The sequence below is a fragment of the Meles meles genome, chromosome 11, assembly GCF_922984935.1.
Source record: "Meles meles chromosome 11, mMelMel3.1 paternal haplotype, whole genome shotgun sequence".
NCBI lineage: Eukaryota > Metazoa > Chordata > Mammalia > Carnivora > Mustelidae > Meles > Meles meles.
The window spans coordinates 53,629,489-53,644,416 of NC_060076.1; the positions used below are offsets into that span (position 1 = coordinate 53,629,489).

Here is a 14,928-nt window from a genome sequence, read left to right on the forward strand (position 1 = left end):
ATTGTAAATAATACTGCAATAAACACAGGAGTGCACATACCCTTTTGAATTAGGGTTTTCATATTCTTTGGATGAATGCCCATTAGTGCAATTACAAGATCATAGGGTGGAGTTCTGTTTTTAACTTTTTGAGGACACTCCATACTATTTTCCAAAGTGGCTGCACCAGCTTACATTCCCATCAAGAGTGCATGAGGGTTCCTTTTTCCCCACAACCTCACCAACACTTGTTGTTTCTTGTGTTCTTGATTTTAGCCATTCTGACAGTGTGAGGTAACCTCCTACTTAGTCTTCATGGGTTTTTTTACTATTATGTTCAGCTAGCCAGCCTATGGTCCATCATAAGTTTTTGATTTGGTGTTCAACAAATCATTAGTTATATATAACACCCACTGCTTCATGTTTTTTTTTTTGTTTTTTTTTTTAAAGATTTTTATTTATTTATTTGACAGATAGAGATCACAAGTAGGGAGAGAGGCAGGCAGAGAGAGAGAGAGAGAGGAGGAAGCAGGCTCCCTGCTGAGCAGAGAGCCCGATGCGGGGCTCGATCTCAGGACCCTGGGATCATGACCTGAGCGAAAGGCAGAGGCTTTAACCCACTGAGCCACCCAGGTGCCCCTGCTTCATGTTTTTAACTAAGATCTCAATTCCTCAGGTGGGGCATCCCAAGCCTCCCTCAGGTTCCCAGGCTCTGTGTTCTCACAGCGCTCTGTGATTTGACCTCAACATCATTCTTTTTAATTATTTGTATCATAGTGTATTTTCTACTACCTGAAGTGCCATGACGGTAGAGATTTGTCTTTCTTTTAAAGCCTTTATTTATTTATATATTTGAGAGAGAGAACAGAAGTAGGCGGGCAGGCAGTGGGAGAAGCAGACCCCCGCTGAGCAGACAGCCTGATGCGGGTCTCCATCTCAGGACCCTGGGATCATGACCTGAGCCAAATGTAGACGCTTAACTGACTGAGCTGCCCAGGCACCCCGAGATTTGCCTTAATCCATATTTCATTCTCATAGAACAGCACCAAACAAGGAAGCAGAGGCGTTGGCTTCTAATCTGGTGGGTTCTAAGTAAAACCCGGCAGCAAGACTCCAGTATCTGTACTGCACAGCCCCGCACAGCACTGCGCAGTCTCTCTCAAATTAAGTCATGGCTTAGGGCTCCCTTAAGAAAAATAGTTAAAAATCTCAATAGTAAACATCTTGAATCAACCGGGATGAAGTGTTTAAAGGTTTATGAGAGCAACTTAACTAGAGTAAGTTACTTAAATTGTCGGCTTCTTGAACCACACAACACTAATATTGACAAATAATCCTTTCTTTCTCAAGAAATGTAATGAGAACAAATGTGGCAAAAAATTATTTGAAAACTTAAGAGACATGGGATTCTTATAACCAAAATATCTAAATCTTTGACCTTTATTAACAATATGATACCACTTGACAACTGTCAAATCTGACATAACCTGAACAATAGGCAAAGATATCTTCCTGCAAAGATACCAACTGGAATGTTCCTCCAATTCGTAATTTGTTATTTTCTCATAAAGAAAGTACTATAGGGGTGCCTGGGTGGTGCAGTTGGTTATGTGACCAACTTTTGGTTTTGGCTCAGGTTGTGATCTCGGGATCACGGGATTCAGCCCCGTGTCGGGCTCCATGCTCAGCACAGAGCCTGCTTGGGACTCTCCCTCCCTCTGCCCCCTTCCCCTCCCAAGGGCTCTATTTCTCTCCCTCAAATAAATAAATAAATCTAAAAAAAAAGTAGCATAGAATTAAAAACGTACTGCTTAAACACAGAGTGGAAATGAGGCAAAACAATACTATAGCTTGCAGCATCGTAACTCAGAGCAGCATGTCTGTGTTTGGCATTTCGTGTTTCGTGGACTGAAATGACATGCGTTCCTCCCCAGCCGCGGGTGTGCTGGTCCCCAAACACCCACAAGTAATTAGCTTTGATTGCTGCCCTGGTCTCTCCTGGGCTGTCTGTGACTCAAAATCTCTTCCCCGGAAGCCCCTTCTGGTTACTGTTACTCAAGCTAAAAGCCCCAGAGCAGCCCTATGTTAATGGGTCAAAGACCAACATACTGAAAATGTGAAAATACTGGCAAGTGCATGTCGGAGGAGAGCCCTAGATGCACTCCAGCGTTGTTAGTATCTGTTGCTGGACAAAAATGAAAATGTCACCTTAAGAAGGATAAAGTTTCTAAAGAGGACAATTCACGTCTACAGTCTGATCAATCTCTTTCTCTGCATCACAACCCCATGATGTACTGGTCTTTATTAATAATGAATATTTATTTTTCATTCTTACGTAGTTAAATGGCTGGAAAACATGGTTAATGAACATACACGGACTGCCCTAGGTTCATTAAATAAGTGATAACAGCAACTGTCATTAATATCGGACTTAGTGTGAGCTAAAAGCACGGATTCAAGGGTTGTTTTAGTTCTTTTGCCTCCTTGTCAAAAGATTTCCTCATGGAAACATGTATTTTTTAAAACTATATGTAAAGCTTAGCTGTGGGAAGTATATGTAACTATCAGAAAATGTTTTTACTGGATTTATTAAATGAAACTTATTGTGAAATTTATTGAGCATCTAATAGTATGCCAGACAGTGTCTTTAATCCTCAAACCCCACCCTACAATGTAGACAACTGTGTCTACACGTTACAAACGTAGAAACTAATGCCTAGAGTATTGTATGGGTAATAACACAGACAGGATGCACATTCAGGCCTGCGTGACTCTAAAACCTTAGATGAAGGCCCATGGGAAGGAGGTGATTGGGGTTGGGCGGGGATCAGAAGGGAGAGCTAGAGTGTTGAAAACGGCCTAAATAGCAAATACTAGAGAGACCAAACAAGAACATCGATAGCATAATGGCCAGAGGAAGAATCAAGTCAGATTATAGAGTACAAGGCATGGACTGGATGGTGGGAGGATGCATTGGGAAGATGGGGTTTGGTGTGACTGTTGTAAGCAGTGTCTGGTTCCAGTGGGTACAGGCTGGGTGGGTGGGTTGGCTGTCTTTAATTGAGAGGGGGAATAGAGCTAAAGCAACAGTACATCTTCTAATATGTATATAAAAAAAAAAAAACCTCTTCCATCATTTAATTCATTAAACATATGTTCTATCCATAAGGCCTATTTGTCAAATCAAGTAAAACAGCAATTTTCATTGGTCTCCCCCCTTAACAAGGTGTCAGATTGCTATGCGTTCTTCAAAAGCTCCCGCAAACATCTCATCTTTTACTGACAACGTTAGGCAGAATGAATGCCTCCTTTGTCTGTGCTCCCTAGATTTTACACATGACTATTTTTGTGATTTGCTTACGTGTTTGTTTCCCTTGTTAGAAGAGGAACACACAAAAGCAGAAACCATGTCTTCTTGCACTTGTCCCCATAACACAAATAGAATGGTAAATAAAAATCCAAAAGTATCAATAATCATATTAAATGTATGTGGTCTAATCACCCAATTAAAAGCCAGAGATTATGAAATGGTTAGACAAAACAAAACTGAACTGTATTTTTCTACAGGAAACCCTCTATAAATATAAACACGGGTAGGATAAAAAAAAAAGATGGAAAAATAGATATCATACAAACACTAGTCAAAAAATACCTAGAGTACAAAACGGCAAAAACTGAAATGTTAGGGGCGCCTGGGTGGCTCAGTTGATTAAGCCACTGCCTTAGGCTCAGGTCATGATCCTGGAGTCCCAGGATCGAATCCCGCATCGGGCTCCCTGCTCATCAGGGAGTCTGCTTCTCCCTCTGACCCTCTCCCATCTCATGCGCTCTCTCTCTCAAATAAATAAATAAAATCTTTTTTAAAAATTGAAATGAAATGAAGTGAACATGGCCAAAACCAGACTTTCGGAGGCTTGGGTTTAAGAAGATATTGAAACATGATTAATTCGCTCCCATCTTAGGACATAACTCCCTGAACCTGCTCTGAATACTCCATTCCTGTCTCCCACTTAACAGCTAAATCCTTGAGATGGTTGTTTAAATTCACTGTCTTTTTTCCTTTTCTAGTCAACTCTCACTGAAAGAGCCTTTGCTAAGGTTATAAGGGCCTCCACCCACTAAATCCAAAGGCCATTTTTTTTTTTTTTTTTATTTGACAGAGATCACAAGTAGACAGAGAGGCAGGCAGAGAGAGAGAGAGAAGGAAGCAGGCTTGCTGCTGAGCAGAGAGCCCGATGCGGGGCTCGATCCCAGGACCCTGGGATCATGACCTGAGCCGAAGGCAGCGGCTTAACCCACTGAGCCACCCAGGTGCCCCGCAAAGGCCATTTTCAATCCTCCTTTCGCTTGATCTTCAGCAGCGTATGACACTATCAATACGCCACCCCTTTAAAACACTCCATTCTCATGGCATCACACCTTTTTGGTTTTCCTTGACCTCTTTGCCTGTTCCTTCACAGCCTCCTTTCCAACCTTATCTTCTTCTTCTCAAGCATCGTATGTTGGAGTTTTTCCAAGCTTCATACCTAGGCCTTTTTCTCTTCTTACTCTATAAACCGTCTCTACATATAGTCTCACTCTTGCGAACAGCCTCAAGTCCTATCTATATGGCAATGACCTAAAATGTATACCTCCTGGTTGGCATCTGGCTCAAATTCCCTATCAAGCAGCCTTTTTGATCTCTCCAATTGGATGTCTTAGAGGTACCTCAAACTCAACATACTCAAAGCTAAACTCACAATATTCCTTCCTATTCCATTGTTTCTCTCTCGGTAAATGAGATCATTGATCCATTTCCAAAAGGAAAAGGTCCAAGAATTATCTCACATGCCCCTTTCTCTTGTTCTTCACACCCAACTGTTCCTTCACACCACAGCCAAAGGGGTCTTTTTTAAAAACACCAAATCTGAGAAAGTCACTCCTTCTTTAAAGTTTTCTGATGCCTTTTCCTTTGCTCCTAAAACAAGGAGGACAAAGTCTGACTTCTGTCCCTCTCCAGACCATTCTTACCTCATTCAGGCCACTCTTGGCTCTACTCTCTTTATTCTAGTTCCACTGGTATTTCTCAATTTCTTCTGTCCTCCACAGGGCCTTCCAGATGTTCCCATTCCTCCTCCTGATCTGGGCCACTACTGTCCTTCTGCATAATCCTACCCAGTCTTCAGATACTAACTCAAGCATCACTGACCCTGAAAAGGCTTTGCTGTTACCTTAGTCTAGGGTAAGCTCATTTGTTTCAAAAACTCTTACATGCTTCAGTTCTTTTCTTTCAGAGCACTTATCCTGGTTAGTAATTACATATTAGAGTGGTTAGATGAAAATAATTTCTTCCATTGTTAGATTTTAAGTTCACGAGAGCAGGATTATCTGTTTTGGTTCACATAATGTCCCTCAGACCAGAATTATGCCTTCTCTAGAGGAGATGCTGAATAAATATTGAACTAATGGATAAAGAAAAAGAATTAAGAAGTAAGAATACCAAGAAAGCAGAGCTCAAGTAAGTTGAGACCAGAAAGCCAAAGAAGAAAAAGTCAATACTGAGTGAAACAAAGGAGGTGAGCGTTTAAAGAAGAAAGCAGCTAAAAGCTCCATATGTTGCAGAAAGATTAAAAGAACTAATGGATGGGAGCAAGCAGAAAACTATTTGCAACCTTTGAGAAAATAGTTTCAGTGGAATGATAGACTCCAAAGCCATATAGCAGCAGAGCTGAGGAATGAATGGGAGACAAAAATACAGAAGAAGCAAACAGACTACTTTTCAAGAATGTGTCAATGAAAGGAGGGGATACAGGCTGCAGAAAGGGTGGAGAGCTCAGTCACTGGAATAGACTAATGGTGATCACAGAGGAGGAATCACAAGCTCAAGGCTATGGTAGGAGGCAGAACAAAATGACAGGGTTTGCAACTGAAGATGGTAGGTTAGTAAATTATCTTTTCCGATGGTGCAATCCAATTACTTTCTATCAAGATAATGGCGATAAAAATAATAGCCGGGGCACCGGGTAGCTCAGTGGGTTAAGCCTCTGCCTTCGGCTCAGGTCATGATCTCAGGGTCCTGGGATTGAGCCCCGCATCCGGCGCTCTGCTCGGCAGGGAGCCTGCTTCCCTCTCTGTCTGACTCTCTGCCTACTTGTGATCTCTCTCTCTTTCAAATGAATAAATAAAATCTTTTAAAAAAAATAGCCAACTTTTTTTTTTCTTTTTGGACTGACTACTCAGTAAGTACAAAGCAAAGTGCTTCAACACTTTTCACTGGAGCTCCCAGCATCTCTGTTAAGGAGTGGGACCATTACCCCATTTTACAGATGAAGACCCTACTTAGCCGCACAATGAGCAATTGACAGAATTGAAATTAAATCCAGATTTATTGACTTCTATTAGCACACACTACTGATTCCTAATTCCCTTGTTCCTTGACTCATTACCTTACAGCTACAAGTGGCCACATGGCCCAGCCAATGGGAAGTAAGTGCAAATATGTTTGGAGCTTCCTTGGAAGGCTTTTCCTTTTTTAAATATATAAATAAATATATTTCCATATATTTAATATCTATTATCTATTAAATGTATATTAAAATTTATAAATATTTAAATTAAATCCATGTGAAGTACATTTAAATGGTTTTTAAAGGAAAAGCCTTCTAAGGCTTTATTATATATAAAAAGCAAATATTGCTGGGCCATCCCATCCTCATAACTTGAATGTGATTATAAACCCTAGAGCTGGTTGCTATCTTATGATACTGAGGGAGTAGCAGAGAAATCACAGAGAAGCTGAACCACCAAGAGCCATAGGACAACAGCCACCTACACCTAGACTTCTTGCTATGTGAGAAAAAAAAGAAAAAGAAAAAACACAGAACCAGGATTTTTCAAATCACGTTGATCAGGTTTTCTGTTATTTATACTTGATTATATTCCTAATGGGTATAATTCAAAACCCTCTGCTCCTATCTACCAAACTCTATTACCTCTCCTCTATGAAATACAAAGACTGAGGCTCTTTCCACCCCCCACCCCCAGAGAGTTCTTAAGGAGTTCAAGGTTGAAATGCATACACAAATGTCTTGAAAAATAAAATTACTATAGCAACTTATTGCTGTTTCAAAAATCATAAGTCTCAACTAAGGAAAGAGATCAGAGAGTAAACACCCCGTAGAGACACAGGATAGGGCAGCGTTTTCCTAGAATGACAAATCATAACCTGCTGGGAGGTTTTTCACATGACACATGTCCCCTTTTGAGAATCACTGCCAGGGTGAACCACTTCATACAAACAAGATGATGAGCATATCCTTACAGATGTGTTCAGGAGGGGAAAGGTTGGAGAGTAGAGTTTTATGATGACAGACAGGCACACTTTCATTAATAATTGCATAATAATAATAATAGCACAATAATTGGTAAAAAAAACAATAATAATAATATTTTTTGAATCCAGGGGGAAACAACCCCACCTTATCAAGTGTGGCCTTTCTTAAAATGCAAGTAATTACTTTTATATGTGTAACAGTAACAAACAATAGATAGTAGTATGACCCAATAAAGCTGACAGAACCTAGACAGTATAACAAAATACTAACCAACGGGACCAGAGCATTCACAGGAAGAAATGTAAGTATGTTTCAGAGAAAGGCTAGAATAAATTTGAAATGCTTCAATTTTTTAAATAGGTTTCCTCTTCATTTTAATTTATCTTGGTGGAGATCAAATTTACTACTCTCTCATTAAGAAATTAACAAAGTCATTTTTTAAAAAATGAACTCAACATCTCAGGTCCCAAATTGTTGGTTTGGTCATTTTACTGGATGTAGTGCTAGTATTTTCACTCACGAGACATTAGTTAAGCACCTACTGTGGGCAAGGCTGTTCTTGCCTTTAGAGCACCGTCAGAGCAGAGAAGAAATACCCCAAATTGCTTGTCTCTACAGAACTTAATATTCTATGAGAGTAGGAAACAGATAATAAGCAAATAAATACAATGCAATTTATGCCAATCAAGAGTAAGTGCTATAGTGAAAGAAAGCAAGGAAGGTGTAAGGTAGACAGGCCATTTGGGGTGAGAATGAAACAGAGAGTTTGGGGGTGGGGAATGGTTGGTAGCTGCAATTTTAAATATGATGGTCATAAAGGTTTCATTGGGATGCAGACACCTGAAGTGAGATCTAATGGGGCCATAGAACCAACCCATAGCCACGCAGATATTTGCTTTAATACTAAGTCTTCTGTTGAATGTATCAATGGAAAAGAGTTAATAGCCAAAAGGCAAAAATATTTAAAAAAAAAAAAAAAAAAGACTTAGATTTCCAAAATGTGGAATTTTTGATTAGGTTACCGGTGTGCTGGTGTACTGAGTTTTTGTTTTTGTTTTTAAATAAATTACTGCATTGGATCTTAAAAAAAAAAAAAAAAGATACTGTTTTTCCTCACAAGTCACCCTGAGTCATTATAATCAGGCCAAAAAAAGGAAAAAAGGCACTCCAGTGATTGGTAACCTTCTGAAGCTCACTGTTGATATATTTGCCTTTGGAGGAAAAGTTTTAAATGTTTATTTGGTTCCTTTATTCATTTTTTGATACACCCCAAACACATATTTCAAATGAAGAAAATTTTGTTTACTCTTAAATGAGCCCAAATTTCATCATGGGCTAAAATTTTAAGACATAAAATGACTGCTGAAACTGAATTTTAATCATATAGATGAATCACAACATGCATCTTCAGCTAGGCATGTATTATGGATAAGTCTAGTTTTCTACAGAGAATAATCACATGTTCTAATTACCATTTTGGTTATACGCATAATTAATAATATTCTGTCTTAATGGGACACACTGAATCTTCAGACAGTTGCAAGCTTTAACTATGCGTACTGCCAAATCCAACTGTCAGCTGGGCTGCCAAACACAAAGGAATCTTGATGTAGTGTTTTAGCATTGCTAACAGTGTGCATATCTTTATACATGATACAATGGAAAAATTAATTGCCTCTCTTTCTTCAAAATTTTCTCCACACTAACAATTTCACATTGCTTGATTGACCACTTACCCTAAGTTATATATATTGGCAAGCAATCTCATGAGCAAAAAAATATGAATGTAAACTTGTGACCCAAGACACAAGGAAGAAAAACAATGTTGTAGGACTTACTGATTGTAAACTTTCATTTTCTCGTAAACAAGCCGTGTGAAGTTCTGATTTCAACGTTGCAATGTGACTTCGATGAGATGTCATTTCCTTCTCTAATGTAGCAATTCTAGCACTTGCAAGCTGGTAGACATCCACGAAACTTTTAATCATAGCCTTAAGAAATAAATATAATGTCACATATAATTCAAATAAAGATGTCCCCAAAGAAGAATTTCCATAATTTGATAGCAAAATCATTAAAATTTTTAAAATAAACAACTTTTCATCTTTCTTTCAAATAATAAAGCTAACCCTCACATTTTATATTGAGAACAGGGGCTATTTTAAGAAAGTTTGGGAGAAAATAATTGAGACTTCTTTTCCAGAGTATATATTTAAATGAGATGTACTTTGATCTATTGTGTTTAAAATTTAGAATGCAATTTTTAAAGATGGCACACTTATTTTCTTTGTGAAGTTAAATTCAAGTTGTAATTTGACCTAAATTTCAATCTTGAGACATACAACAGATGGATCTATAAGCAAGTATTTCAAAATGAGCTGAGTTAGTAAAATTTCCAGTCCACCTAAAAAAACAAATGGTTTGAAATAAAAGGAGCTGAAATAATCCTGTAATTTAAGAGTAAATAATGTGATTCTTACATTGTACAAAAAAGCATAATTGTGTACATTCATATAACAGAGGATTGCTCCTCTGTTATACTATGTATAATAAAATACAGGTATGTGTAAGTTTTTCTCCCCCCTAAATAAGTTATATTTGGGGGATCATTAGACCCCTGTATAACATTTTAATCATATTTTACAGACTTTTTCTTCTAAAGCAACCAGTAGTAAATTTTAAGTCCAAGTACACTATTCCAACTTTTTTCAAAAGTCTTTCAAAATACATCAAATATAACAAAAACCAAATATTTCAAAGATATATTCAAAGATAATGTTCTATTATTTATGAGAAAAAAAAATGTTCTAACCACAGCAACAAACTAGTAAAATGGTAGACAGTCTGAGAATTTCTAAATTCTATCCAATCCTAAGGGTCTGATTTGAAAAAGCTTTGAGAAACTAGATATTTGAGCAATTCTGAACGCACATGAAATAATGTGGTGAACAAAGATTAAGAAACAACGTATACAATGTGTGAGAAACAGAAGTAGGTTAACTACTTGTAGGTAAAAGTAAGAAAATACACACCTTTTCTCCTAATAAATTCCTCTTTGCCTTAAAATATTAAGCTCGGACACCATCTCTTTCAAGAAACCTCTTTTGAACCCAAAGGCATTGTTAACATTTACTCTAGCTTTCTGTGGGGGTCCCCTCACACTTACTTTTATCATAATGCTTATTGCTTTAGGAGAAAAGTATTAGTTTACGTGTTTCTCTTTACTAAACTGAGGAGCTCCTTAAGCTAGATACTATGCCTAATCATCTCTGAATCATCAGGGATGTTAGTGGCCCACAGTGAGCACTTGTTTGAATGAATGAATGAATGAATAAGATTTTTAAAACCCCAAGTTGAAGCCTTATGTTGGCATAAAATACCTTAAAGGGAAAGGATGAAGATATTTGGGGAACTATAATCTTAACACTCTAATGTATAAATTATTAACTATACTTTGTTCAAGTTGAAAAAAGAAGTGAGAGCATAGCTGTAGACACAAAAGGTCAGAAGACACAAAAGAGAATTCTATTACCCAACACTGAATGAGCATGGTATGCCTTCATGTTTGGGAACATCTCTACCTTATTTTGAGTCATTTCAAGATGCACTTATAGCTAATACTAACACAAAATATTTCTCTGGGTTTCAAAGGTATGTAAAAACCAGAAACTATAAAATCCTATCTGCTTCTTCCTACGCCAAGTGTCTCTCTACCCCTAATTCACTCATCTTCACCAGGTGGTAGACCAGGTATCACAAGTCCTATTTCGGTCCAGTCCCCACTCTGCCACTTACTCAGCCTTGCTCTGTTGGGCAATGCCACGTCATCTCTCTGGGCTTCCATTCTCTCCCTCCACGAAATGGGAAGAAAAGTCGTTTTTTTTTTCCCTACTTCCAAAACTGTTGTAAGCCTCAGGTAATTAAAAATCTAAGGCAAAGCCATTCTCTTCATCCTTCAACTACGTTGCATCTGTGTAAGAAAGCCCTCCAAAAATCTCATTGATTCTCAATGAATCTCGTTGTAGTATTACTTTAGTTCTATTTTTAAATTCTCCACTAAGATCTTAATGAGACAATCTGTGATAGGTGCTTTGCATACATATGTTCTTGTTGGATAAGGACCTAAAATGTATAAAAGGAACAAAAACATGCATGAGCACTTCTTGAATAAAAAAAGGAAGTACTCTTCGGTCAGCATGGGCTCCTGAATTATGATTTCACTGTTAAGGCACAGTAGAATTGGCTTCTAATAGTCAAAGATAAAAACCTCAACATTTCAAAAGTTATCCCACATCCAAAATTTAGAGAAACATATTTCATGAATTCTCATGTACATGATACTCTTCAAGGAAAAATGATATTCCTTCAAACCTCTTTTTAAAAAAAATAAAATACCTTTTTGAGGAGTTACATCTAAATTTTTATATGGCGGATGGACCAAAAGTCATAATTATTTTGGCTCCTTCCTTGATCTACTTTTAATAACTAAATCCTAATATTCAGTGCATATTAAGAGATACCACATATTATTCTTTATAACACTAAAAAGAATATAATGATAATCGATTTTTTGCATAGGATTTAGAATGTTAGGCATTTAAAATCTTTTAAAGCAGTATTGCATTTGAGAGATGAAAGCGGTTTTTTTACAACGCTTATTTATATCTTTTCGGAACTACAAGGAAGCGTGGTAAATACAGCAAGCATGTTTCATGGTATAAACAGTATATTATAGCATAGTTGGGGGGGGGGTTGCCAATGAAATCAGTTACTCCAAGAAGCACCAGACCTTTTGAGGAATAAAGAACGTTAAGTGCCAATATTAAGAAGTGATTCAAACTCCGTAACAAAGGATTTCAGTGAAAAACCCATCTCTTTAATAGAAAAGAAAGGTGTCAGGTGGGTAGAAGTGGAAATGATCTTCTGAATCAACTGAGAGGGGGCGGAGGGGAGAAGGAATGAGGACCTAATGACTTCCGTATCAAGCTCCCAAGGTCTAACGCTTCACAACACACCTCTGTCCCGTACTAAAACATCACGTCTTTTTATATTAGCAAACAAGGACAGAACAGCATGATACTGCGATCAGCGCCCCAGCACTGGAGAATTTATGCCGTGTCATCTTTGGCCGGAGGGATTTTGGCCACCGGGAGAAACAAAACAAAAGATGTTTTCTGGATAAGAACAGGCTTTTGTTACAGATCAACATAACAAGATTGAGAGAATCCACACAAAATTCCACACCCTAGCCATTTTAAGGAAAAGTGGAAGTGTTTTCAGAATTCAAAAACATTCTGACATACAAGTAGATGACTGTCACTTGTGCACTACAATATTATTTATATAATTCATTATGTACATATTATTATGTAATTTAGGCTGACTTCAAAACTGGATTTCGGGAGAAATGGGATCCTTGGGAACCTGATGTCAGGAGAAGAGATTAATGGAAAATGTCATGAGGCCTAGAAGCCAAAAGAGCAAACTTTTTATTTATATTTTTCAGTAACTGCGAAGCAAAAACCTCAAATATTTCCCTTTAACTATAACTAGTGTTATACTTCATTCCTATCTACCATATAAATATACCATGTAAAATGGATATACCAAGTATGCGGAATACACCCCCATAAACGGGGATGATAATTCCAATCTTCCAATGATAATTCCAATCTTATAAAGACTTTGTGAGGATTAAAGGACTATTAAAACCTGGGAAGACCTTACCTGTCTGAAACATAGTAAACCATCAGGTAAATGTTAGCTGCAGTAATGATAATGGGATCAAATTAGGAAAATTATTACTTTAACTCATAAAGCAAAGATTTAATATTTCTTTTTTTAAGATTTATTTATTTATTTTAGAGGGGGAGGGGCAGAGAGAGAGAGGCAGAAGCAGACTCCCCACTGAGCACAGAGCCTGTGGGGCTCAATCCCACAACCCCAAGATCATGACCTGAGCCAAAACCAGGTGTCGGACACTTAACCTACTGCGCCACCCAGTTGCCCCAAAGATTTAGTATTTCCGAGGGGTATTGTTAGACATAATGTAAACATTTTAAATATCAAATATTTTATACATATTGAGATATTAAAGCCCTTTCAAATTTAAAGAACTTTAGAGGCCAATGAATATTTACTTTCTAACAACACAACTGCCCACAGATAAGATGTGAACAGACATTTCTCCAAAGAAGACATACAAATGGTTAACAGACATATGAAAAAATGTTCATCATCATTAGCCATCAGAGAAATTCAAATCAAAACCACATGGAGATACTACCTTATACCAGTTAGAATGGCAAAAAATGACAAGACAAGAAACAAGTGTTGGGGAAGTTGTGGAGAAAGGGAAACCCCCTTATACTATTGGTAGGAATGCAAGCTGGTGCAGCCACTTTGGAAAACAGTATGGAGGTTCCTCAAAAAGTTAAAAATAGAGCTACCCTATGACCCAGCAATTGCACTACTGGGTATTTACCCCAAAGATACAGATGTAGTGAAAAGAAGGGCCATCTGTACCCCAATGTTCATAACAGCAATGTCCACAATAGCCAAACTGTGGAAAGAGACAAGATGCCCTTCAACAGACGAATGGATAAAGACATGGTCCATATACACAATGGGATATTACTCAGCCATCCGAAAGGATGATTATCCACCTTTTGCATCAACATGGATGGGACTGGAGGAGATTATGCTGAGTGAAATAAGTCAAGCAGAGAAAGTCAATTATCATATGGTCTCACTTACTTGTGGAACATAAGAATAGCATGGAGGACATTAGGAGAAGGAAGGGGAAAATGAAGGGGGGGAAATTGGAGTGGGAGAAAAACCATGAGAGACTATGGACTCTGGGAGACAAACTGAGGGTTTTAAGAGGGAAAGGGGAGGTGGGAATGGGTGAACCTGTAATGGGTATTAAGGAGGGCATGAATTACATGGAGCACTGGATGTTATTCATTCAAACAATGAATCATGGAACACTCCATCAAAAACTAATGATGATGGGGCACCTGGGTGACTCGGTTGTTAACCATCTGCCTTCAGCTCAGGTCATGATCCCAGGGTCCTGGGATCCAGCCCTGTGTCAGACTCCCTGCTCTGCAGGAAGCCTGCTTCACCCTCTCCCACTCCCCCTGCTTATGTTCCCTCTCTCACTGTGTCTGTCTCTATCATAAATAAATAAAAATCTTTAAAAAAAATAATGATGTACTGTATGGTGACTAACATAACATAATAAAAACAAAACAAGGGGCGCCTGGGTGGCTCAGTGGATTAAGCCGCTGCCTTCGGCTCAGGTCATGATCTCAGGGTCCTGGGATCGAGCCCCGCATCGGGCTCTCTGCTCTGCAGGGAGACTGCTTCCTCCTCTCTCTCTGCCTGCCTCTCTGCCTACTTGTGATCTCTCTCTCTGTCAAATAAATAAATAAAATCTTTAAAAAAAAAAAAAAATAAAAATAAAAAAAATAAAAAAAAAATAAAAACAAAACAAAACAGAACTGCCCGCTGATAATAAAACAGCTCCTATTTATGATGTCCTTTTTAAAAAATTTTTTACTTAAATTCCAGTTAGTTAACACAGAGTTATATTAGTTTCAGGTGTACAATATAGGGAGTCAACACTTCCATA

At 38.1% G+C, this 14,928-nt stretch overlaps 1 protein-coding gene across 1 annotated transcript in view; it reads right to left on the minus strand.

Annotated features, from left to right (window-relative positions):
* CCDC171 (coiled-coil domain containing 171) overlaps positions 1 to 14,928 on the minus strand; it is a 300,537-nt gene that overhangs the window by 34,809 nt on the left and 250,800 nt on the right. Inside the window, exon 25 of the mRNA XM_046023926.1 lies at positions 9,131 to 9,283. Within this exon, the coding sequence (XP_045879882.1) occupies positions 9,131 to 9,283 (153 nt within the window). The remainder of the gene's footprint in view (positions 1 to 9,130; positions 9,284 to 14,928) is intronic.